General features: G+C 36.9%; 2 protein-coding genes across 2 annotated transcripts; both read left to right on the forward strand.

The window, feature by feature from the left end:
• Positions 1–447: 447 nt before the first annotated feature.
• Positions 448–5,898, forward strand: LOC105055476 (uncharacterized). Its single transcript, XM_019853939.3, has 7 exons — positions 448–593; positions 741–921; positions 1,728–1,945; positions 2,043–2,244; positions 2,372–2,457; positions 2,847–2,938; positions 5,405–5,898. Exons 2-7 carry the CDS (start codon positions 835–837, stop codon positions 5,653–5,655), a joined length of 936 nt encoding a protein of 311 aa, XP_019709498.1. The 5' UTR covers positions 448–593; positions 741–834; the 3' UTR covers positions 5,656–5,898.
• A 9,367-nt stretch (positions 5,899–15,265) lies between these two features.
• Positions 15,266–26,220, forward strand: LOC105055475 (uncharacterized). Its single transcript, XM_010937309.4, has 7 exons — positions 15,266–15,620; positions 18,896–19,140; positions 20,411–21,095; positions 21,175–21,535; positions 23,723–23,817; positions 24,946–25,140; positions 25,323–26,220. The coding sequence occupies exons 1-7, from the start codon at positions 15,435–15,437 to the stop codon at positions 25,968–25,970; spliced, it is 2,415 nt and encodes an 804-aa protein (XP_010935611.1). The 5' UTR covers positions 15,266–15,434; the 3' UTR covers positions 25,971–26,220.
• The last annotated feature ends 667 nt before the right edge of the window (positions 26,221–26,887 follow it).

Consider the following 26,887-nt stretch of genomic DNA (forward strand, 5'->3'; position numbering starts at 1 on the left):
TTTTTCGATTCTCCCCGTCAGCAAAAAAAACCGGAATCGAAAAAAAAAAAAAAAAAAGAGAATAGAGAGAGAACAAATGAGGAGCGGCAGCGTCACTTGCGTTCTTAGCCAGAAGAAAACGAAGCAAAAAGGAAACTGATTCCAGAGCGGAAACGGAATTCCTTCCACCCCGAATAAATTCCACAGCCCTCAGTTTTCTCCTCTTTATTTTTATCCCTCTTTAGTTCTCTCTTAATCTTCTTCTGTTATATATCCTATGTGCTTCTGATTTTTGTATCTATCTCTTTATTGAAGTGCTGAGGTGGTGTGTTGTTGGAATAAATTGTATTTATTTGGGGGCATTTAGGAGGTATTTGGTGAGAGGAGCGTAGGGAAACATTGAATAGTGTGGCGGGGCTTGCTAAATTGGGAAGGGGAGGTGGAAGCGGATACAAGCGAATATCTTATCCGATGCTTGAATAAATGGTATAAGAGAGAGTTCCATGGTGTGATTTGTAGATTATTACCGTCTTCGCTTCCTTCTTGTTCCATTCACCATCTCCACAGGGTCAGAAACAGAGAGAGGTTTCGGAAAGATAGCTCCTTTCTTTCTGGTACTCAGAAAGTTTGCTCCTTTCTTCTTATTCTCATCCGTTCCTCTTCTTGTTCTTCCCAACTTCTGCGCTTTTCTTGATCTTTTTATTTTTTATTTTTTTTGTGGTGAAATAGATAGTGATATTTTTGTTTGATTTTATATGGAGAGGTGTTGAATACTGGTATTTGGATAGTAAAATAGAGAAAGAGAGTACAAGAGGGGAAAGGACACCAAAATATTAGTATTATAATAAGAAAAGAATGGCTGCCGATCGGCGAAGGCACTCCAATCTTCAGTGCTTCCTCACCCGCACCACCCCTTCCGTGCCGTCGCATTCTCTCCCAAAGGTGCCTCTTTCGTTCTTCCCGTTTCTTTATTCGTTCGTATTTTCTTTATCGATGTGAATCGGATATTACATGTTTAAATTGGTTTATTAAAATTTTAGCTAATTATCTCAAGTTTCTTGGTCATTTTTTGTTCTTTTTAATCTGTAGTGACGCCACCAGTTTGCTCATCTTTTTTATGTTTCTAATTTGATTTCTTATATCATCTTTTACCTTTTTCACCGTATGGATTTTTCATTTACTATTTTTCTAAAAGAGTTTTTCTTTCTCTTTTATTAATTGATTCTTTGTGCTTCTTATTCATGGATCTAAAATTTCGATCTTTATTTATAGGTGTTTCTGTCTATATATACAAAGGTGATTTGAAAAGATATGCAGATCAATTGGAATGTGAATTTTGGAAATGGCTACCCCTTTTTGTCGTCTTTTTGCTCATTGCAGATCCTTTGGGTCTTCAGTGGTCAAAGCTTCCATTTTTATGTGTCTAGGTTATAAGCTACAATTGAGTTATATATTATATGAGATCCTCTTCCTTGCTTGGAAAATTTTAGCGATTTGTGGATATGGATCCATGTCGGTCTGGAGAAAAAAAAGAAAAAGCTGATCGCCACCTCTCTCTTTCTTCTTTTTTTCCCTTCTCTTTGAGAATTGCATGATCTGAGTTGCTAACCTTCTCTTTGATATTGTATTATTACTTCTTGCTATCCATGTTCCACGTTATTCTTCCCCAATTCCAATGAATGTTTTTTCAATCCTGTGATACTTCCATGAAGTTACAGAAATGATGATGTTAGATTTTATCAATGCAGACATGCATTCGAGATCTAAACAGCCTCTGGCACCCAGTCATCAAGGGCGCGATGGAGTACTTCACTCTCAAAGACCTCTGGGATCAGTATACCGAGTGGAGTGTCTATGGTGCTGGTGTCCCAGTTGTCCTTAATAATGGCGAGACTGTAGTCCAGTACTATGTACCCTACCTGTCTGCTATCCAGATTTACACCAGCAAATCTCCTGTGGCTTCAAGGTCTCCTATTGGATCCGACCTACTGAATTTCACACTTGTTGATGGTACCCATTCTAGGCAACTCTAGACTAAGCTGCGTTTTGATTTTCTTGTAAAGGAACATGCTGGAAGAGAGTGAGAGTGATTCTTGCAGCGATGACAGTGAGAGTGAGAAGCTGTCTAGGTCATGGGATACTGTATCAGATGACTCAGTCTTCGACCAGGATGCTTCATGGCCTACTAGGGAACACCTAGGTCATTTGTGCTTTCATTATATTGAGTATGGTGCTCCTTATGGAAGACTGCCACTCGCAGACAAGGTACAGATTGTTTTGCTAAGATTATCTATTTGATTTAATTTCATGAATTTCTGTTATGACAAGTTTACAACTAAACATGTTGGAATGGCTTTTCTACATCTATTTTCCTAATTGTCTCATTGGTCAGGTGACGGAGCTCGCTCGCACTTATCCGGGTTTGATGACCCTCAAGAGTGTGGAACTCTCACCTGCTAGCTGGATGTCAGTTGCATGGTACGCCAATCTTTTCTTCATTCCTTTTCAACTTTTTTGTTTCTGTTTTAAGTTTGGAGATGCTAGGTAAAATTTTGAAAATGATGGGTTACAGAAGGCATTCTTAAATCCATGGCTGAGGTAGAAATGCCATCAGATCTTTGTAGCAATGTAATATCACTGATAACAACATACCATGCAAGCTGTATCATCAGTAAGCCACTTTGTTGCCTTTAGAAGATATGGGGAGTTACTAAGCATGTACATTTCTGTAGATATTTCAGAAGAGATATGATAGATAAGAAATATAGGCTTTTCTTTTCTTAGCATTTTATCATCCCCTTCATGAAATTCAGATTAGCATTTGAATTTATTGATTTCCAGTAAACTTATTTATTTATTTTTGACAGGTATCCTATTTATCATATTCCAGCTCGTAGAAATGTAAAAGATTTGTCTGCATGCTTTCTGACCTATCATACAATCTCCTCAGCTTTTCAAGGTATGCGTTCATATTGGAGGGTAGAAGCGAGAGGAATGGAAATTTGTGCACTTGTTTTCCTTATTATCTCATGATGTCACTCATTTTTGATTTAGTTTTTTTGTCAATTTACTCTTTTATACTCATGGCTGTTCCATTTATTAGGAAGGAGATGCCTTATGAGCATTTGCATGTGTATATTCTTAGCTATCCTTATATTATTATAATAAAGCAGCTGAATTTATATGTGAATATGATGCTCGATGCAGCGGCTTTAGGCTTAAAATTATAGCATGATCTGAAATGATACATGGAATTAGAACGGCCCTAGTATGATTCAGTTACAGCATGCTAGTTTATGAACACTGCAAGAATTAATATATTTTTTATTCCTTAAATTATCTGTAGCCGATTGTTGTTAGTGATAAACAAGCATCTATTGATGAATGAACAAATGAAAGTGAGGCAGACCATCTTTTCCAGAGGACAATTATGGCAATATATTCACCAACCGCTTTGGGGTTTGGTGGGACATATGAGAAATTTATTTATCCTCCCATATCCTTTCTCCAAATTTGCTGAGATTTGTGTCATTTCTTTTGTTCCACCCTGACCCTCATCATAGTCATCAGGGATTCAGGATTTGATGAGCTCTTAAATTCATCCCAATCATCTGATGCCAATGACAGGGAGCTAATTTCTCCTTCATCATTTCAAAGTTTTATTATTTGTGATCACCTGCATGATCCGTGGATCATGATCTTACACTCTGTGGTCTATGATGATGAACAGTTCTATGATTGTTAAAAAAATCTGTCTAAGAATCACGAAAAACAGTTTTTAGGAAAACTTTAGCTGTGAGTTTTTTAAGCTAATTTAGTGCATTTGTTGTTGGCTATGTGCATGGTCATGTAAATTTTTGTGCCTGTTCTAGTTATGTTTTAAGACAGGTCCAATTTTTTGCGCACCACAATCTATCCAATAGGGTAACAGGAAGCTGATATAACATCCAATAGGGCAATGAGAAGTTGACCATGTAATATTTTTATTCACGTAATCCATGAGTCATTCCCCTCATGGGAAATTTTCATTTGGCATTTTTCAACCATCTTGTTTTTGCAATTCAAATTCTGAATCATGTCTAATCTGTCAACCCCTTGGCTAACTTTATAGTAACACATGCTACTTCCTGGATGAAGTGAGATGGATTTGAAGTTTTAAATCCTTGCAAGGACAAGGCCAAAAGAAATTAACCAATGATGTTATCTTTGGAGATATTTAAAAAGCATCTGACAAGTTGGAGTTGGAAATAACCCACAGCGCCCAAGAGGGGGCATGCAGTGCTTTTTTTAAAGAATAAATTCTCAATGCATTTCGAACAGTACTTTGTTCAAAATATCGATATTTATATCAAATCCATATCATCCAAAATATATCTCATATTGACCTTATGGTAACATTGTATGTCTCTAACTACTTCTGGTCTCTCTTTAATATGTTTTATGTTGGTTGGCTATTGTATTAATTTGGCGGGCTCCAGGTAGCAAAAGAAATTAAGATGTTTAGGTCTTTAAAGATTTTAATTTAGGATCTTGGATTCAGGATCTACATGAAGGAAAGCTGTAGTGATATTGGTATTGTTTGGGAGTCATAATGTGTCGGACAGCAGTTCCTGCACCAATACTATCAAGAAAAGTAGAATGACATGGGCAGCTTTAACTTGTTTAGTAAAGTGACTTATTATCTTCAGAACAGAACACAGTTGACAGGATATGGTGGCCAAGCATCATATTTACAGTTCAAAAGATTTTTTTGTTTGTTTGTGTTTGTTTTTGCTTTTGTTTTTTTTTCCATAATGGATGACGCTTGAACAGCCCTTCAATAATGAAGTATCATTTTTATATGCTACACTACATCTTCATTTTATGTGGATACTTACTCCCCAGTTTAGTCTGCATCCTGAATATTCAAATTATTTTCATACTGTATGTAGCTTGGATTGACATATTTTCATGATCAGGCACTGAGAAGTAGCATTGGTTAACATGAAGTAACTCTTTCTCTTCACTCACTAGTCCTTTCACATTCATATAATATTACAGTTACCAGCCTTTGCAATCTCAGGATTTACAAATCACCTGCATACCTGATGCAATTAAGATCTACCCCTTTCTATATTTATCATTTTTTGCTAACTTTTTAGTCCTAATGGACAGAGAGTAAAAGCTAGATTGGTAACACTCACTGTGATATATGTATTTTTGACCGTAATGTGTGAATTCAAATTGAGGCAAAGTTGAATATATTTGTATACTTTGATAACTGCTTCTAATTTAGTTCACTTTCGTGCACATTATTCTGGATGACTGCCCCTCGATAGTTTCAAAAATTTCCTTGCTAGCTGTTCTCTGCTGGCTCTAGCATGCATTCAAAATTCTAGCACTGCCATTCATCTTTTGACACACTTTTTCACTGTGGCACTTGCAGATAATGTGACTGGGGATATGGAGAAAGATGTACAATTTGCTACCGGAAATGGAAATGAACTAAAGGAACGGAGCAACTGCATCACTCTTTCTCCCTTTGGACTGGCCACTTACAAAGTACAGGGCAGTATCTGGACAAATCCTGAATGTGCAGACCATGAAAGGATCCGGGACCTCAACAGCGCTGCAGCCTCCTGGTTGAGGCAGCTTGGAGTTCATCACCATGACTTCAACTTCTTCACTACTCACTGATGTAAATAGTTATTGTTTCCTTTTTCTTAGTAGGCTGCTACATGTCGCCATCATATTGCCCTACTAAAGTTTGGAGAATTCTGTGGAGGGTGAGAACTCTAGCTTCGGAGTAGGTTGCAGGGTTATGGTGGAACAAAAACGGTGCTTTTTAGTTAAAAAGAGCTAACGGTGCAGAGAACTGAAAGTAGGTTTCGGTTACATACTTTTCCTTTTCGAGAGATTATGAATTTCTACATTTTGGCACATCAATCTTTTATTGACAGTTTTTCTTGTTGAATTTGAGATATAGAAATAAAAAAAAAGGTTTCTTGTATGCCTGGCTTTTTCATATACTCTGTTGGATTCCATCCTTCATATGTTGGTCGCATGAAAGTGAGGGACAGGAAATGAATGGAAAGTGGGATATCCTCATGGATGACCCATATCCTCCCATTTCGGTTTTCCTTTTGCTTCTATAGCAACGGAAGATTTTGATTTCCTGATTGGTGTTTCACTTCTGTGGCAAGCCTTCATGGAGAAAGATGATCATCTTTTGCTTTGGTATTAGGTTCTTGTTAGTTAAATCTGTTTATTGAAAAGCCATTTCTACAGCATCCTTCAGTTGAAGGCTTACTTTGGGTATAAAAATCTTCTTGTGTATTAATTGTTTGGAATCGAAACAAATGGTTATTTGCTGATGCAGAATACTGGTTATCAGTGTGCTCAGAAATTTGGATATTTGGCTATTATACAAGTTCTGTGGTTAATGGGAATCAGCTGAGAGCAATCTTGCTCACAGTTCTGGATAGCTTTTATTCTAGTTCATCAAAAATTTAACTGTCACCTTATCTGAATGCTGTTGCTTATTCTTGTCCAACTATTTGGAAGGAATTTGAAGGTTCCCTCTAGGCATAGCTACAAGGCATGTGGTCAGAATAGTTACTTGGATGGGATGTCATGAGGTTGGAATTATTTGCTTTTGGAAATTCTCTTTACAAGTGATGCTAGCTCCAAACCTCTGTTCACCACAAATTCTTCACCAGTAGAATTCATTCTGGCACCTACCACGGAGTGTGTTATCGGACAAGTTCGGGTAGATGAGAGGGTGAAAGCAACATTCTTGTAGCTAGATGCTGTGACAATGACCTTTGAAGTAACTTTTTTCATTGAAGTGAAAGAGCTTTAGAGGAAAAGCAAAGAAGGAAGGCCATTGTTCTTTACAAGAATATAGAAAGAAGCCTCTAGAACCTGAAGGTATTCTAGGAGTTTGCCTGGATCAGAGTATCCAAACAGAACCCTTGTTGCCATTGTACAACTAAAGTTGAAATTTTTTGGGTAGTTCACCACACACATCCTATTGCATGATTTATGCACGATCCATGGCTTAAAGCTATGCTTTCTGGTGGTTCCTAACCATCTAATCCCATCAGCAATTTGATGGCTCCTGAAAATACAGTAACCAAGTCAATCAAGGAAAAATTGCCATATGCCACCAGAAGAGTTGAAAATTTTTGTTTTTTGTTTTTTTTTTTGGTAAAAAGAAAAACTATATTAACAGCAGAAGAAGATATACAGAGTATGTAATATATAATACAATAGATGCAAAGCATAACAAACAAGACCCATATACATAAACGAAGTATAGTAATTTAAACACACAGAATCCAGCAACTGCCAAAACCTGAAGACAGCAGGTCGATGAAGTGAGGTAACTCAAGCATATGAAGCATCATAAATACCCCTGGGTTATTTCTGCAGTTGAAGTGATGTACAATAACTGATGTGTATGTTGACAATTGATTATATTATGAACTTCGTTCCAAGAGTTATACGAAAAAATGACAGAAACCTGAAATCCATAGTCGCAGACTACATAGAGATGCTGTAAATAATGTGTTGGTGAGTCCTGTTGATCTTCGTATAGTGTATCACAAATGCAGATAAATGCAAGTCCCACAGTCCAGAGGAATATCAAGCCTATAATTCCAAGTGTCAAAGTATCATAGTCCCAGAAAATTATCAATCTCTTCAAAGAGTGACCATCAAGAGAATGAAACACAAACAAGAAAAATATGGTAAATTCCTCATTGATGTAGCCGACAGTACCCTTAAGGTATATTCCAGTACCTATCTCCTTATATGTGGAAGAGAAGCAGTAGAAACAGAGTATACAGGTTGTTGTATCCCCAAATCCATAATTGACATATGATAATATCATCTTGTTGGCAGTTGTGATTGAAATATACTTTAGAAAATATATCTCGAGATTCGATCCATATTGAGCCCACAGCGAGATTCAGGACGATGAACGGAGTTCAATGAGCCCAAGAACAGCTCAAACGGAGAAGATATACGTAAAAAAAGATCGGAGCGGACGGCACGACACACGAGATGGCGGCGGCCGGCGGTATGCTGGCGGAGGCCGGCGGTGGCACCGTCAGGCCCAGCGGAGACGCATGCGCGGGGGCCCAACATGCGTGGACGCCCAGGCCCAATGCCCCTGCACGGTCCACCATGGACCATGGGGCATTGGCGGTCCATGGGACCGGCGTGGACTGAACATGCGGTTCACAAGTGGTTCCGAGTGTTTTTTGCGCGATCCGATGGTCCAGATCATAGTCGATAGCGATCGGATGGCTAAAGATGATTCCGAACTTGATCAGGTGATCAGTGGCCCTGATGTGCACGATCAGACGGTTTTGATGCGAGTCGGTCACGATCGGACGGCCATGGATGATTCTAGGCTTAATTGGGACTCTATTTTCTAGTGTAACAGTATTTTGAAGTTTCTGGAGTCTATAAAACTCTGATTGAAGAACTGCCAGTTACGTTGGGAAGCTGGTGATGTCTTGAAAGTGTAGAAAGGCTTCAAGAGAAGTTTCAAAGAGCTTTTGTGAGGATTTTGAAATTTTTGTTGAGAGATTTTTGTACAAGAGTTGAGTAGTGAGTTCCTCTTGTATTGATTTTATTTTATTCTCTCATAGTGAAGCTTGTACGTCCCGTGGAAGTAGGCTTAAGGCCGATCCATATATTTATATGATATTTTTTATTTTATTTCTTCTTTCTACCTGCTGTATCTTGTGGTACCGGATCCTGGAGCAATCAGAGCAAGGTGATGCCAGAGCATAGGTTGCAGCGGTGGTGAACGAGATAGAAGATGGAGAAGACAAGCACAATCAAGATGAAAATTAACAAGTTTGATGGAAAGAATAATTTCTCATTGTGGCAGGCAAGGGTGAAAGACGTGCTCATCCAGCAAGGATTGATCGATGCTCTCTTGTGCGATGAGAAACCGACTATCATGGAGGTACAGAATTGAAGGCGGCTCCAGATGCAGGCAGTGAGTACGATCCGCTTATACCTAGTGGATGAGATGGTGATCCATGTACTTGGCGAGACTTTTTCAACAATGCTGTGGTCGAAGCTCGAGGAGTTGTACATAGCGAAGTCTCTCACCAACACCCTCTTCCTCTAGAGACAGTTCTACCAGCTGTGGATGACTGAGGGACAGAGCATGTAGGAGTATCTCAGCCACTTTCAGAAGATTCTCATCGACCTCCTCAGCGTTGGCGAGAAAATTAAGGAGAAGATCAAGTCGCTGGTCTTGCTAGCATCACTTCCCCCTTCGTATGAGTCCTTGGTGACTGCTCTTCTAGTAGGAAAGAGTACTATCAAGATAGACGAGGTCACCGTAGCGATTCTCCAGAATGAGATTCTCAGGAGGGAGAACCCAGCTTCGAGCTTAGGTAGCGGTAGCTCAGCTTTGGTGATTTCTGGAGGAGCAGAAGGCGGCAGATAGAGCGACATGAGATCGTGATGAGGGCGGCCCAAGTCCAGGATGAGAGACTTGAGTAAGACCAGATGTTATCGGTGTGACGAGTTGGAGCATCTAGCCAAAAATTACCCTCAACTCAGGGATCGGACGAGGACTATTGCAGTGATGGCCAGTAGCGACTCAGAGGGTGATACCCTAGAGATATCTGACGAGGTATTTACTTATTCTCAATAGTAAATTTTAGATTCTGCATGCACCTATCATGTATATTGTAAAGAGGAGCAGTTTGACTTTCTGGAGAGCAGTGAGGGCACTATTTATCTGCCGGATGGATCGAGCTGTGGAATCAGAGGCATCGGGATGGTCAGCTGGAGGACACATGATGGTGTAGTGAGGAGATTGGAGGAGGTCCGATACATATCCGATTTCACACGAAATCTTATCTCATTGAGCAGACTGGATTCGAGAGGTTACAGGACGATAGCTGGTGGAGAAATCCTGAAGGTGTTGCACGGTGACAGAATTGTTCTGAAAGGAAAGAAGAGGATAAGAAGACATTACTATCTGGCAGGGAGCTCAATGCGAGGTGGAGCTTCAGGAGTCAGGAGGAGCTCAGAATAAGGTGGAGCTCCAAGTGGAGGTAGATCGAGCACGAGATGCGAGACTCGAGAGGATGATAGGCAATATCGCAAGGTGAGATTCCTATTACCGCAAGATGATACCCCGAGTAAGTCTTTGATCAGAGTGGACACAGTCCATGACGGAGGTGGGATCGAGTGGCCTGACTCGACTCCTATATTTGCCTATCCATAAGATAATAGGTATGTCCCAAGGCATGGGGGTGAGACGGATCACAAATTCTCAGAGATAGGTGGAGATTGAATATCGAATCGAGATGGTGATTGTTAGAAAATATATCTCAAGATTCGATCCACATTGAGCCCACAGCGAAGTCTATGACGACGAACGGAGTCCAACAAGCCCAAGAACAGTCCAAACGGAATCCAAATAGAGAAGATATGTGCGAAAGAAGATCGAATTGGGCAGCACGACGCACAAGGCGGTAGCGGCCGACGAAGGTCAGCGGTGGTGCTGCTGGGCCTGGCGAAGATGCGCATGGGCGCCCAGGCCTAGCACCCCTGGGTGGTCCACCGTGGGCCGCGGGGTGCTGGCGGTCCACTATGGGACCGGTGTGGACCAAACACACAGTCCACATACAGTTCAGGGTATTTTTTGATGATTCGACAGTCCAGATCGCAGCCGATCTCAATCAGACGGTTGAGGATGATTTCAAGCTTGATCAAGTGATCAGTGGCTCTGATGTATGCAATCGGACGGCTCTGGTGCGAGCCGGTCACAATCGGACAGCCACGAATGATTTTAGGCTTGATTGGGACTCTGTTTTCTAGTGTAACAGTGTTTTGGAGTTTCTGGAGTCTATAAAACTCTGATTGATGAGTCGTCAGTTGCGTTGGAAAAGTGGTGATGTTTTGGAGGTACAGAAAGACTTCAAGAGAGATTTTAGAGAGCTTTTGTGAGGATTTTAGAGCTTTTTATTGAGAGACTTTTGTACAAGGGTTGAATAGTGAGTTCTTCTTGTATTGATTTTGTTTTATTCTTTCATAGTGAAGTTTGCACGCCCCATGGAAGTAGGTTTAAGGCTGATCCACTTATTTGTATTGTGTTTCTTATTTTGTTTCTTCTTTCTTCCTGCTGCATCTTATGGTACCGGATCTTGGTGCAACAATATGCACCTTCCATTGAAGAAAACATAACATATATGATGTCCAAAATAATGCCAATTGAATGATTCTGTACATCACACAATTTAATCCTACAAAAACGAAGACAAAAAACGTTAGAGTAAAACCTTTCATGATCTTTTTATTTTTTGAACTCTTTTTCATTTTTTTTTCTTCTTTTTTCTTTCCTTCTTTCTTTTTTTTTTTTTATTTTTTTCAACCTCTTCAGTTGACTGATCCTTTTTTTACAAATGTTTGTTTTTTGTTTCACTTCTGAAATACTATTTCTCATACATCCTTGAGGCATATACAGAATATGATTTTGACCTCCCTTCCAATTCCAAACCAGTACAAGAATATAAAGAGCTTGAAGTAAGATTTGATCATTTGACTCTTCAAAGCAGCCGATGACATATGAATAAAACATATAAGGTGAACCAGCTAGTAAATCAATGATACAATTAGCTTCACATAGAGATAACCAGCCTTCCATCATCGTAGGATTATATAATAGTAAAATCAGGCTGTGAAAGGAGCATCTTGAATGAAGTGCTGAGGTCATGAACTGTAAATAAATTCTTCCAAAGCTGTTAGAATCCTTCAAACTGAAAATCGTAGTGGCTTCCAAAAAGAGTGATTGAAGATCTGATGATATGTTAATTTGACTCTTGACAGTTGAGCTCAGTGGGAATTGAAAATTTAATTTACTTGAAAATAGATCCAGCCACTCCCTTTTGCACTAATGCAGATAAACAATTTGAGTCCTGAAATGATTTCTTCAAAACAGTTTGTTTTTTTCTTGATCTTTGATTTAATTGCTTATGTTGAAGAATAGTTTCATACATAATATGTTAGGACTTTGGCTGGTCATTCTAGTGGGTCTCATATATTTATTTATTCATCTACTAGCTTAAGCTTTTGATTTGGAGTTTAGCATTATACTAGAGTAAGTTTCCCCTCTTGCCTATTGTTGACACCACATATTACCTGAATTTAAATCACACCTTGGTTCAAGGACCCTTCTTTACCCACCAAGTGCGTGTAGGAAAAAATTAGTCCATAATAATCTAGCTTAGAATCTCTTTTTCTGGACAAGAATTTTAAGAATTATGTTAATCATGTTTTAGTCCAGCTATCGACGTTATAAATCAAACCTGGAGAGAAATGACGTTAAGAAGAGGGGCACAAATGATTAGTTGCTTTAGCCCAACAAGTATACGTCATCAAAGTGAAAAAAAAAAAAGAAAATAAAATCAACTATAATAAGAAATGTTAGGCAAGGAGAACAATGGCGAACTAGGTTTTCTATTTCAATCTCACCAACTGTTTCAACCCAAGTACCAAATTAAAGATGCTCCTTTGTTATAATAAGATAACATTCAAGTCTAGATTAGATGGATAATGTACAAATTTCTTGTTGAAAGCTCAACTCAACATCCATATCTCTTAGACAGCCATGGGTTCTTATATATAATCCCAAGCGAGGCAACATATGTAACTTCTGCACTAACTATTTGTTCAAGTACTTGATTGAGCTTTTTAGCTATGCTACATATTTGTCTAGCTTTTTTTTTTTTGGGTAAGGCGTATTGTTCATACAATATAAATATAAATATAAATACAGTCTAAGAAGTCAGAAAAAAAGATGTCATAAAAGGACACCGATCAAACATACATATCAGCCCAAGTGTCCACTCCAGAATGTCTAGCTTTTACTTTAACAATTCCCTCATTTATAATTGACATATAATAAATATTAACTAAATGGGCTGGACTTTTTTCCAACTAATTTTGGTAAAAGAAAAGTAAATTATCTTGCTATTCCACTATTAAATTCAAATTTTGAGCATGGCAACAAGATCATGCTTAAGAGGCAATACTGTAAGATGTCAAACTCTAACGAGGCAATACTGTAAAAGTTCTTTCTATACATTACAGTTTGTTTGGTCATCTGGCACTAGGGGATAAGCGTAACGGTAGAAATTAGTTTTAGATAATAGAATTTAGAGCTGCCGACTCACTATGTGGATCCAATGACTTTTCATTTGCATTAACAATTTTTTCTGGTAAATCTTGGCAAATCAAGATGGTCCATGCACCTAAATCCAGTAACAATGTGTTTATACTCTTAGAAGTAGATACAACTATTTGATGTACTTCAATTTGCTACTGCCTATCAATTCCCAATTGTATTGCAATTTATATATTAATGAGGTCAACTAAAAAATTGAATGAAATCTGATTACCAGTGTCCTTTAACTAAAAAATATATGTTTTCAGTTCTGATGTATTCATATAAGGGCATATTAAAAGCCCTGTCTAGTCCTGCTTAATCAGTTCGGACTCATTTGGTTGACGAAAAGTGGAGGAGAAAAAAGATACTTTCTCGAAAGTGAAAAAAAAAAAATTTATTTGTTTGGAGTTTTAAGAAGAGAGAGAGTGAAAAAACACTTCCAATAAAAAGTCACTTCCAATAGAAAGTCACTTCTCATATTTCATGAAAAGTGAAAATCCATAGAGAAAATAGATTTTGGTACTTCCCGTGATACGATGAGTGGTGATACTTTTTTCTTTTCTAAAATATCCTTTTAAGATTCATAGCTAAAATTTAGTAAAATATCAATGGATGGTAATGGATAAAATACTAAATAGTAATATAATATTATATTAATATTATCATAATATTTATATAAATATATATTATATAAATATAATATTAATATTTATTATATTTTAATATTATTTTAATATTTATATTAATATAATATTTATATTTATATTAATATAATATTTATATTTATGTTAATATAATATTTATATTTATATCTATATTAATCAATTTATTGTATTAAAATATTTATATTATATTAATATAATATTAATATACTAGTATTATATTAATACAATAAATTATTATGATTTAATGTTATATTATAATATATTAATATTATATTTATATTAATATAAATATAATATTAATATTTATATAAAGTTTATAAGTAAAAATGTATGGTTTTATATCTATCAAGGGTATAATAGATATTTTACATAATTTTTTTTAAGAAAATAGATACTCATCCAAACATAAGCTACTTTATAATAAGTCACCTTCTCATAGTCAACCAAACATATCAAAATTCTATTCTCAGGTCTGAGAAAAAAAATTCTTCTCGCGAACCAAATGAGTTCTTTGAGTAAGGACACGTATCATCTGGCTAGAAATCAGACACTTTAGGTCTCGTTTAAACATCCTTTTCCTATCCCAATTAGTTCAAATACTAGGCTGAGCCGGGCTCTACAATCGAAATTAGATTTGACGTTTTGAAAAATTCTCCGTACATCGTTCGTGGTGTAGAAAATCCAACGTAGAGTACACCATTTCGTCCTATTAAACTATGTAGTCATTATTTTTCAAGATGCATTTAATGTCCGTAGTTTTATTTTTTTAAGAATAAAAATATCCTTTCCTTTTTATAATATTTTGTAAAAAAATTATGACATCCTGTGCAGAAAGTCATCTTTTCAACGTATAATATCATAATATCGGTACAGGATATCATAATTTTTTCGAAAAAAATATTTTTATTATTTAAAATTTTAAATAAAAAAATAAAATTATAAATATTAAATATGGTTTGAAAGATGATGGCTATTTGGTTCAGATTTTCTGCACCGCATGCGGTGTGCAAAGAATTTCTCCAAATGCTTTTACCTAAACCTGGCCCGTATCGGGCCTCTATTTCTTTTTAATCCAAGCGCGGTCCTTTCCTGAAAGCTCGCCTGGGACCTGATAACGATACGTTCATTTGCATTTAATGTAAGATTTTATTATTACAAAATAAACTTAATACATAAAATATATATATATTAAATCCATGTAATTATTTGGGGCCGATCTAGGCCGGAGTGGGTTACCATTTAATTTTTTCAGCCCCGGCTGGTTGATTTCCAAACCAGACAACTTTCGGGCTAGGCTGGACGAGCCGGGTGGGCCGGGAGGCCCTTGGTCATCTCTAAGCCCAAGTCATACACTGAAGCCCTCTTGCACCGCTCTTCCGCCTAGCTTTCCAAAGACTCCAACTCCAAAGCCTTTTTATCCCGCTACGCCGCCTCCCGTTACTTCTCTCTCTCGGGCGCTCTGGTACCGTCCGTTGCCCAAGAACTCGAATCGCCGAATCCGATTCCCCTCCATTATCTTTGCGAATCCTTATCCCTTTATTCCGCGATCCATTTCTTTTCCGAATCGGTCCATGGCCGCGGTCTCTCTTTGGTAATTCGCCGCCATGCTTGTCTCCTTCTTCCTCGGCTTCTTCTTGGGGGTTGCGGCCCTGGTGGCCGTCGAGGTCTTGGCGGCTCTTTGGATCATCGATCGGCTCCGCCGGAAGGGGCCGGCCGTCGATCCCCGGGAGGTGGAAGTAGGCCGCGATCTCGAAGTCGAGCGTGCGCCAACCTACCCGTGCAACAAGCAGGTCATGTTTCTTTCCGCGCCTCAGTCTCCCCCTTTATTGCATATTCGAGATTCTTAATGTTTATTCCTGGGGTTGTTAGATTCTCGATTGTTCTCGGTGAAATTCTAAATTTCGCTTGTCAAAACATGGTTATAGTTAATTTTGATTTCTTTTTCCTCTCGGGGCATGCATTTTTTTGGTGTGTTTTTGATGGGTGAACACTGGAACATTCACGGTTAACGAGAAAGAAATGGATGAACACAACAAAGAAATGCATTGAACGCAAGAAAATAATGGTAGGAGAAGTGAAAGAATATATATGTGCGTGCGCGCGCGCGCGCGCGCGTATGGCAAAATGAGAAAAGGAGGGGGGAAAACGGACATGTAGCATGACCATTTGCCAATGCAACTTGTATGTTTTAGGGTTTACCCATCCTTCATTTGATTGGTATTGAAGAGTGAAGAATGTGCCTAGAAGTCTGGTTTTAAATCCTGCGGGATGGGGGATGTTCGCCCATCTTGCCCGTTCCTGTGAGAAAACAAGACACGGGACCGGCTGGACCCTGAAATCCACTTATGTAGGGTGAAATATTGCTGACGCTAGGAGGAAGATAGAGAAAGAAAGAAAGCAAGCAATGAATGAAGAAAGGAAGGGAAGAAGAAGAAAAGAAAGAAAAGTAAAGACGAAGAAAAGGAAAGAAAGGGTGGAAACAAACTGGGACGTGGGGCATCCTGTTCCATAGGGAAATTGGGATGCGAAATTGGGATGCCCAATCCCACAGTATTTAAAACTTTACTTAGAAGTAATATTCTAAAACTTGGACAGCTCTAAATATCCCTTCTCTATGTTTATGGAGGATTGTGGCTTAGTTCCTGGAGCTAGAGTTTCCCTATGGAAGATATTTTGAAGGCAGGTTTTGTTCACAAAAAAAAAAAAAAACGTGAAATATATTTGAAAGGGAGGGAAAATAGGAGTTATGATGCAATTATGTGTGTAATTTTTCATGTATAATAGAGCCAAGGCAAAATATAGGCTGATAAGGAAATCAATAGAGAAAATTGTGGAAGAAACAGTAAGGCCTAGTTGTAGTGTAACACCTATTGCTGTAGTCAGATTTGGAAAGATGTTGGGTTCCAAAAAGGAGAGGAGAGATTAAAGAGGAGCAGGAATTTAATGTTTTCAGGATTATACTTATTTTGAATAATATGCTATTGGGTTTAATGTGGATAGTTCAGGGAAGAGATTTAAGGGTTTTTAGTTTGTCTTTTGGGGTTTGAATATGCATAGATCCAGAAACTAGATCTGCTGTTACGGCAAAAGAGAAAGAAAGAGTAGAAGACAGATGTAACTTAAAGAGAGGAAGGGAGAGAAAAGGAAATTGCCAAACCTTAAATAATTTTTCCCAACTCTAAAATTTGCTTTAATGATCGCTTGTCTTATCTTCATATAAACAGATTAGTATGTGACCTATTAGGAAGGATTCTTTTTCAAAAGAAGATAGAATGTAAAACTAATACATGTATGCCACAAGGGAGGGAGGGGGTGGGGGGGGGGGGGGGCCGGGGGAGAGAGAGAGAGAGAGAGAGTTGATTAAATATATTATCTCGCTTCACCCAAATTCAATAAAATCTAGAACCAACAAAAAGAAAAACTAGATTTGATCTGATGGCTAAAAAGCTTGTTCCAACATCCTTAAATTTGCTAAATTTCAATAAATTTTATATGACTCAAACCACAGTTTTAGGGCCTCCTTTTTGCTACTGATCCAAATTGAAATTTTCATGAAGCCGTGATAAACTATCATAAAAAAAAGATTCTTGAAGTTTGCTGCAGAAGATAATGTACCATTCCTATCATCCAATGGATATGTTATTGGAACAACCAACAGTCAACAGGTCTGTGTATACATAAAAAGTGTATTAGTTAACTTAGTTGTGGCATCATCTTCGATGAGTTACGGACCTGAAAAAGATACTTACAACCAACTAGACTCATTCCAACTATTTGGATTGAAGGGTTTTGAGGTCTTTATTTTCTTATGAGAAAGGGAACTTTAAACAGCAAGGCATATTCTCAGTGTATAAATAAGTAGCAAAGAGCAGGGTTGTTTAACATCATACCAAATTAGACAACTAGAGGAAGCGGTGAAGGAAAATATATAGTTATGTGTTGATTACAAGGTATTTTGATTTTTTTTGATTTGTCAGAATCTTTTATGAAAATTGATATATGAAAAAAAGGAAAACCCTATGAGAAAGCTAGTGGGTTCCCTATCTTTTATTTCAACTTTGAAGGGTCATGCACTTTTAACTGCAGGTAACAAATTTTTCTTATTGCTAATATTTAGTTTTGTTGTCTTGCTTGTTGATGAGGCCTACGATCGACTGCACTATGTTTGGCATGTCAGAATTATTAAAACCTTTTAGAATTTGGTATAGGATGTGAGATGCTGAGATATAGGCTTGCTATTCTGCTTAGCCATAATCTGTAAAACCTGTCTGGCTTCTTCATTTGATGTGGCTAGTATTGGTCCATATTATCATTCATCTACTAAATAACCTGATATAAAATCAACTCGTTGTTTATTTAATCCTTTTCACTCAGATTAGTTTGCATATATTCTATAAGTTAATTTTAGAGTTTATTGTTTATTTTTTGTAAAAACTTGATTTAATTATTTTGGCTGAATGTTAAAACATATTATATTTATTATAATTCGGCATACTCATGAAAGACCAATCAAAATTTCATGTCGGGTTACCTTGAATTACTTGGAAGCTGCATCGACATCATCAAATTCTGACCTGGTTTATAGTTTATAATATCTATGCGATGATGATGAAATTGGATTCATGTTTTAAAGATATGTTTTGGTTGTGCTGAGAATATTCCCCATTGACATTGTTACGTGCTTTATTGTGCGCTGTTCTTTAACCCTTTTTTGTATAGTTAAGGAATCTTATTTTTCCATGAATTTTATTTGACATTCTTGGTTTTGGTGGGCGTGTTTCTTTTTGTGTGATTCATGTTGGTTTGTTAAGCTTTTTTGGGAGCTTGTTGTTGACGATAATATCTTGTGAGGTTCGCCATCAAAAATATTTTATGATGCACTTGATTGCATTTTTGTATTTTATGCTAAAAAGAAAATAACATTGACTCTTGGTGCATTCTTTTGTGTGTCAACAGAATATGATCAATGCAATTAGCTAACAGTTCTGTATACATTCATGTAGTTGTGTTTTATGTGCATGTGAACAAACATTCATTTTTTTTTTGTCAATTTGTGAATACACAGGGAGTTGTATGGGTGATAGAACCAGAGAAGGTTCCAAAGGTTAATACTGATGGATCACCTACAAGAGGGTCCAAAGAGCAAAAGCATAAGAAAAACATTGTGGAGGTTTTCCCTGCCAAAAAATTTGCTAAAATCAAAGATCATGTCCTAATCTTGTCAGATCAAGATGGTTCTCAAGCAACCATTGAACTCCTAGATTGTATGGTGGTGGCTGTGTCTGCTTCAAATTTATCTTCACGAAAATGGTGAGTTGTATATGACCAATGCATTTCTTTCAGAGCGGTGATGTTGGCACATGTTCACCCTCTCATTTAAACAAAATTCTGCTATTTGTTTCCTATTGAAGTATATTACAATGTCAACAGATAGGCATAATAGTCCAGATATGATTTTTTAATTTCTTATAAGATATTCCGTCATAATAAATCTTTCTCTTAACCCATACTCATGAAAATGGAGAGCTATGTGTAAAAAAATAAAAAATAAATATAAAAATAAAAATCCCTTGAAGAAAACTGCCATTTTGACACATTTTTTATGATCTTTTTAGACATGCTATTTTCTGCCCTCGAAGAATATATTATAATATCAGCAAATTATAACTATCAAATTTTATTTTAAAATACACAATTTCTCAGATATATATATATATATAATCCATGATAGTATATATTATGGATTATACTCCGCTCGATTGGAGAAGGAATTTGCTCCTCTCACCAGAGGAGAGGGAATATGTTCCTCTCAAATCCAAGATCAATGCCAAATTGAAGATCCACAAAAATCATGCTTTTAACTATGATCCATACCACTAGAAATGCCTAAGAACCAACAATCATGCTTTTTGGTGCTCTATTTAATGCATTAAATAGATATGAAAATGGATGGTTTTCATTGCACTGGTATATCAAAGCACATGATAGAGCATTTAAATATTAAGAATCCACCTTATTGATTGTGATTTGAATATGTTAAAACATGTATAGATTGAAAATCAATGGATTTTAATTCTTAGATCATAGCAAAACATACTCTCAAGTCATTTTAACCATATATTTTTTACCCACTTAATGCATAGGTTAAAGACAACTAAAATACATGATTTTGATTTCTAGGCATTTTCAGTGATATAGATCATGATCAGTGGTGTGGATCTTTTATTTAGTTGTTCTATTGTTGATTTTGGACTTGAGAGATGAGTAGATACTCTTTTCTCCTGAGAGGAGCATTAGTCTCTCTCTCTCTCTCTCTATGTGTACATACCCACACACACACACGCACATATATTTATATTAATGCCCTAGATAGATGTGTTGACCCCTACTTGATAAAGAATGGGCTTTTTTCACATCTGTTTTATTACTAAATATGATCTATCAGTTTGTTGGCTTCACTATAGTTGTGCAGAGGACATCATGCTTCTTGTCTATCCAACATGCATACTTCAATATGTTGCTTCGTGCAGGTAACATATATACACTCCAATACCTAATTTTGTTTCTGAACACATTATAGGGCTAAAAGATACCCCATTAGATTGGAAAGCAAGGACTCAGTCCTTTATGGTGGAAGTAAGATATGTTACCTATATGTTGACACGTCCTGGGAGAAGGAATCATGGTGCAAAGCTCTTCGTCTTGCATCCTGTCCTGACAAGAGAAAGTGGCACTGGTTTTCACAGTTGAGTGAAGAGTTCCACAATTATGTGGCATCCTTAAATGCTGAATACCCTTCATTTCTCAAGCCTTCAGCACTTTCATGTGAGGCTACAGACAAAACAAGTAGGATTGATGGATCTTCAAGAGTTCGTCTTTTTCTGAAAAAGCTTGCAAAGAAGGCATCTACAAAGACTGGTGTAGAAAGTAAAACAAGTTCAGCTTCATCATCCGCCCGTGGTGAAAGAAGGGTTGGTGATAAGTTACGTTCATTGAATGATGCATCATTAACAGATGGACTTATAAAAAGTTCTTTAGAGGACAAGTCTTTGAGCTATTCTTTGCAAGATTCGGTGCAACCTCCTTCGCCAAGGTCTGCTCATTTGGGCAACAAGAGTCTGTTTCCCATATTTTCTGATGCAGTTTGTGATGAGAATTTTATCAGTGATGAGGGTACACTTTGCTGGAATTTGTTGTTTTCAAGGTTGTTTTTTGATGCCAAAAAAAGTGATGATGTACATAATGCCATAAAAACACGTATCCAGGTAATCAATATGATACCCCTCCCTCCTTTTCTTTCAACCATGCATGCGATGCTAATTTTTCTCCTTTTTTTGGGAGCAGAGAACGTTATCAAATATGAGGACCCCTAGTTACATTGGTGAAGTAACATGCACTGACTTAGATCTTGGAAATATTCCACCTTATATTCATAAAATGAGGGTTCTTCCCATGGACTTGAACGAGGTGTGGGCTATGGAAGTTGATATTGAATACTCTGGTGGTGTACTATTGGACATTGAGACAAGACTTGAAGTTTGCGAGCCTGAATTGCAAAAGGATATAATAAATACAACATTGGGACCAAGTTCTTCGGGTGACGTGAATTCAGAACTTCTTGAGGGTATTGAGCATTATAGAGATCAGTTGAAATTTTCAAATAACACTGCTGGAGTGGATAATATAGATGAAGGGGATAAAGTTGGTGAGTACAAATACATGTTATTTTTTGTCATCTCAATTTTGTTTTCATTAGAAGACATTTTGTAAGACCACAATGTGCAGAACTTCTAGAAGGAAAGGAGAAAAAGGTTAATAAATAATCCGTGCTTCTTGTTGTACATTAATTTTGATTTTGTAGTTGCAACTCTGAGGAATGAAAGTCATCTTACGATTAATATCTTATTGTATTATTCCTTCAAGGTATGACAGATATTAGGCAGATCTTTTTTTTTTTTTTTGATGATAATATTTGGCAGATCTATGTTAGTGTATAATTGCAGATAAATTTATAATATTTTTTACAATTTAATTTAAGAGATCCATTTATCTTTTGTTTATGAATATGAATCATGTGATCAATTAAAATTTTTAGACTTTAATGTTAGTGGGTGCATTCTTCTAGTCCTTTTTAATCCCTTTTTGCCTTCTCTTCCACCTGTCCTTTTCCTCCTTATCTTCTTCTTCCTAGCATGTGGACTCTCTGTTTGAGGCTATTGTTGTTTCCTTAGGGTGAGTTCCTACTCAGCCCACTTTCCTGAAAGTTTGAGCCAATGAATGCAATACTTAATTATCCTTCTTTTACATTTGTTTTGTTTCTTCAGATGTCAAATTGTGGAAACCTATATCAGTGCATACCAACTTCCACATGCAGAGGGCAATATGATGTCTTATACTTCTTTCACTTTTATCCCACTTTCAGGTTTAAAAGCAATATATGTTTCATTTAAAGTTCTACATAAACCTTAGTATTCTTTTAATAATTTTAAATAAATTGTATAACCAATGAAGAACACAAAAGCTCTTAGCTGGAATTTCAGTTTCTAAAGATTTTGTTTAAATAATCATTAATGATTGATAATTTATAAATTTTCTCTATAGTGCCATCATAAATAACCAACCATTTTTCCTGAACTATAGATCGTTGGTTTTATAAACTCTTATTTACGATTCTTACCATAGAACTGTTTATCTTTCAACACAAGTTTATTATATCATCTATTATACCTTATATTTAGGTGGTGCTCTTGCACTATTTTCTCAAAAAGAAAATAAAAAGCAACTTACAACTAGGTTATCTTCCTCTTTAATCTTAAAAACAAATTTGAGCTTCTCTCCATATTGAATTTTTTCTGCTCCACAGTTTGTTGAGTGATATTGTTTTACCATTTTAGTTATTCTCTGTAGCCTTATCCTTAATGGGGTAAACATTATAGTCTTGTATTTACTCATTTGTAACCTTCCATTCTTACGAAATGTCATGATCATCAAGTATCATTTCTGCTGCTTTAATAACTGCATTCTGATGCAGAAAAATTGTTGGCCTTGATATCATTCTCAGTGGTATGATGCAATCATGCAGGACCCAAACTGCATTCATTGTTACCACTCTATTCCCATATTTGTATTAGATATATCCTGGTGCCTCTTTGAACTTATTATTATCAGGTCCAGGCTAAATAAAATCATTGCAATAGCGTATCAGTTGGCCATCAGCTTTCACTTTTGTTTCATTTTTCTTCTAATACCCTGACCGAGTCTACAAATTCTTGACTCTCACTGTCCAAAATATTACTATTCTTATTTAGGTTCTTTTCAAACTCATCAACTAAGATAATACATTTGCAGGAAAAGATACATCATGGCACCTCATCCTAAACATTCACAAGCAGTTTATTTATCAGAATTCTGCAAGAGTTTGAGGTTGGAACTCTTGCTATGATTATTCTAAGCATTTTGAGTATGATCTCATGCATATATTTTGTGTTCTTCATATGCCCTTCCATTCACCTTCTATGACACCCCTTCCAAGTTAAATAAAAAAACTTTGTTTTTATTCATTTTCACCTTTACCATGTACTAATATCTGACCCTACACTCTATCCTTTCCTGCTATAATATCATGATTCTTCTATATTACCTTTGAGTACCACGATCAAGAAACCCTTAAAAAATGGGATATCCTTCTCTTTTTTTAGGTAAATATTTTTTTAATAATCTTGTAGCCATATAAATTGCATTCTTGCAGATATGTACATACTCCAATAGGGCATGGAAATGCTTGGTCTTTGAGTTGCCAGAGAAAGACGTCATACTTGTTATGCTTAAATTGATTGTAAAATTATCTGTAAGCTATATATTATGTTTAGGGATTAATGTCTTTTTATTGCAGACGGGTTCAAACAGTCAAGGAGCACCAGTTGGAGGTCAAGTTATGTGTCGAGGTGGAAGGCTATCCTTCATTCTATTGCTGACCAAGTTTCACAGGTTAGTCATTATGTATTTTATATTCTGATGTTTCGTAGTAATTTCTCAGTTTGTTGATTAATTCATGTTTGGAAAACCTCAATCTCAATTGAAGGAAGGATTTGAAAGCTCATCTTAATCAAAGATAATAAACCTTCAATATAGATGAATGAAATCAGTTAATTGAGTTGAACCAGAATAGATGAAATAGGGCGAGTTGCTTAATAATTTGACAATGACTTTCTTCAGCATTTGTATCTCCCTTTTATTTCATCCTTGATTTTTTTTTTGGAAAATTCTTCTTGTAAATGATGCTTTAGTATGTTTTCTCAGAAGTTTGAACTCACAGTGACTCTGTTGCTGGATGTAATTCCTGTCATTCATATTGATTTCATTTTTATGAAATTATTATTACTATTATTGCTTCAATTAAGTACCAGTGAAACAGTTTCCATTCTTATTTATAATTTTTCATTTATTTGCTTCACTTTCTTTCATGTTGGAAGTGATATAGCCTTGCGCTGCTTTATCAGCAAGTCAGCTGAGCAATAACAATGCTATATTATATACATATATATAAAGAGAGAGAGAGAGAGATAGCCGGCTAGAATAAGGTCAATTGGATTTGGACTTTGATCCGGTCATGTCAAAACTCTATAATAGGGTCCTACATCAATGATCCAAGCCATAGAATGTAATCTACTACCGTAAAACTGCTTGCACATAAAATATTATATGATTTAGAGATCCTAGCCTGTGCATCAAGTAGTGAAAAATTAAACAGCCTAAATAAAATAAAATTAGATGTATTTTTTAATCGCTCAATGCATAGGCTAGGGGTCTCCAAATTATATGATTTTTGGTGTGCAAGCAATTTTGAGATGATACATCATATCTAATGGTTTGGATCATCGATGTATGACCTTCATTGTCTAGTTTTGGTCTGATCGGATCTGAGCCCAAATTCGATCAGCCTTATATGTGATCTGCTGTTTGCTAGTGTTACATCATGGAAAATGAGTAGGGATGTGGATTTCTTAAATTCTGGGATTATACTGTTATAATGTGCAAAACTTTGGTTTGACCTTTTGACACAGTATAGTCAATTTTAGAGTGGACTTACAATACTTGCATTTTTTTTCCATGAAGGTGCCGCTCTCCTTGGCAATAAGGGTCGCATCGCTTCGAGGGACTCTACGCTTCCACATTAAGCCACCACCTTCTGATCAGTTGTGGTTTGGATTCACATCCATGCCAGAAATAGATTGGAACTTGGAGTCTTCAGTTGGGGACCGAAAAATCACCAATAGCCACATTGCTTTGCTCATTGGCAATCGGTTTAAGGTAGCAAGTGGTTTCCTGATTCATTGCATTGTTCGTTTACGATCTAGATTCCGGTGATTATATTGCTAGAATCAGTTTGCTTGCATGGGATACATTTGACTTTTCAGCACTTCTCCAGGAGGCATGATGTAGTTTGACGTCCAGAAAACCTAGCATAATTTGACATTGATATCATTCTGCAGGCTTCAGTTCGTGAAACTTTAGTGCTGCCAAACTGTGAAAGCTTATGTATTCCATGGATGTTAGCGGAAAAGGATGACTGGGTTCCACGTGAAGTTGCACCATTCGTATGGATCAGTCAAGAAGCCTCGGATGTTAGAGGTCCTGATTTGTCGAACTCCCAACATGAGGAAGCTAAACCAAGACTTGATGGTAACAACAGAAGTAAGGCTGGTCCTGCTTTTCTTGATGAAAAGATTGAGAAAGAAAAGAATGCGATACAAGTTGAGCAACCACCCCAAGAATCCGTCTCAGAGTTCTCTACTTCTCATGGTGGGTCACTTGCATCAGTTTCCAATGGACAGTCTTCTTTTGATAGCATAAATGAGGAGTTACGTATACCACTATTGAGGACTAATGAAACACAAGAGAGCTGTGATCAGAGTGGAGTGGAGTCTCCCAGGACTTCATCCTCTAGTGCAATAGTAACAACAGTGGAGGAGACAACAATACCTTCTGAAGAGGATGCAAAACCAAAGAAAATAACTAGGCGAGCTAGGATGAAGGAAATTGGGAAGAGGATGGGAGACAAGTTAGAAGAAAAGAGACGCCACCTTGAGGAAAAAAGTAGGCACATTGTTGAAAAAATGCGAGATAATACAAGGACATGAGATTTGGGTTCACCCGATATGAAATGCTGACAAATTATGGCGGGTTGAGATATAGTGTAGAAGTGGGATGCCCATGGCAAGGAAAGGATGATGATTTCCAACAAAGACTATTAACCACTTATTAGATTCTTTGTGAAGTGCTACTGGTGGTGGTATTTCTCCCGGTTAGACCTATTTTTTAAAAATGCTTGTAGTCTTGTGCAGTATCAACTACTATCTATAAACAGGTGCCTTCTTTTCCTTGACCCTATTTAGGACGATATTTGTGATACCATTGTGCATAATATCATTTCATTTTACCGGCTGCAAATAAACACGACAGGAAACAGTTGTACCATTTAACACAGGTATGGTAGAATTGCAAAAGAAGTTTCCTTTCCCAAGGGTTACCAAAGCGACAAATATGATAGTAATATTGTATTTTACTCTAAAGAGGGACAGAAATGATAGTGTTTCTCTTTGGTCTTAAAAAGCGTCTCTCTCTCTCTAAACGTGGGTCGTCGCTTCCAATTCTTGCAGGGAAAGAGCTTGCTTTAAGGTAAGAGAACTGACAATAGCGTTGAAGATCTTTAAAATTCGCTAGGCTTGCCCTATGAGTTTTTAATGGATGTGCTCCTTCAAATTCTGCTTTTATCTATTGCTAAAAGTACACGATGCTTTCTTACTCATCAACCAAGCTCGAACCCCAAAAATTCGGCTGTGTATGCGCAAGTTTTTACCCTGCAATCCCACATGCACATGAGAAACGGGGTTCTGAGTCTTTCAACTAAGTTTTCCATGCATCAAGAGCTAATGCACTTGCAGGAAGTCCTACCAACCTCTTGAGCAATCTTCAACATTGCTTCAAAGCACCTGCAATCTGCTGACAAATCATTCTACCACCAAGATGGAGCAGAATTTACTAGTTTGTGTTGAAG

The sequence above is a fragment of the Elaeis guineensis genome, chromosome 12, assembly GCF_000442705.2.
Source record: "Elaeis guineensis isolate ETL-2024a chromosome 12, EG11, whole genome shotgun sequence".
In the NCBI taxonomy this organism is placed as follows: domain Eukaryota; kingdom Viridiplantae; phylum Streptophyta; class Magnoliopsida; order Arecales; family Arecaceae; genus Elaeis; species Elaeis guineensis.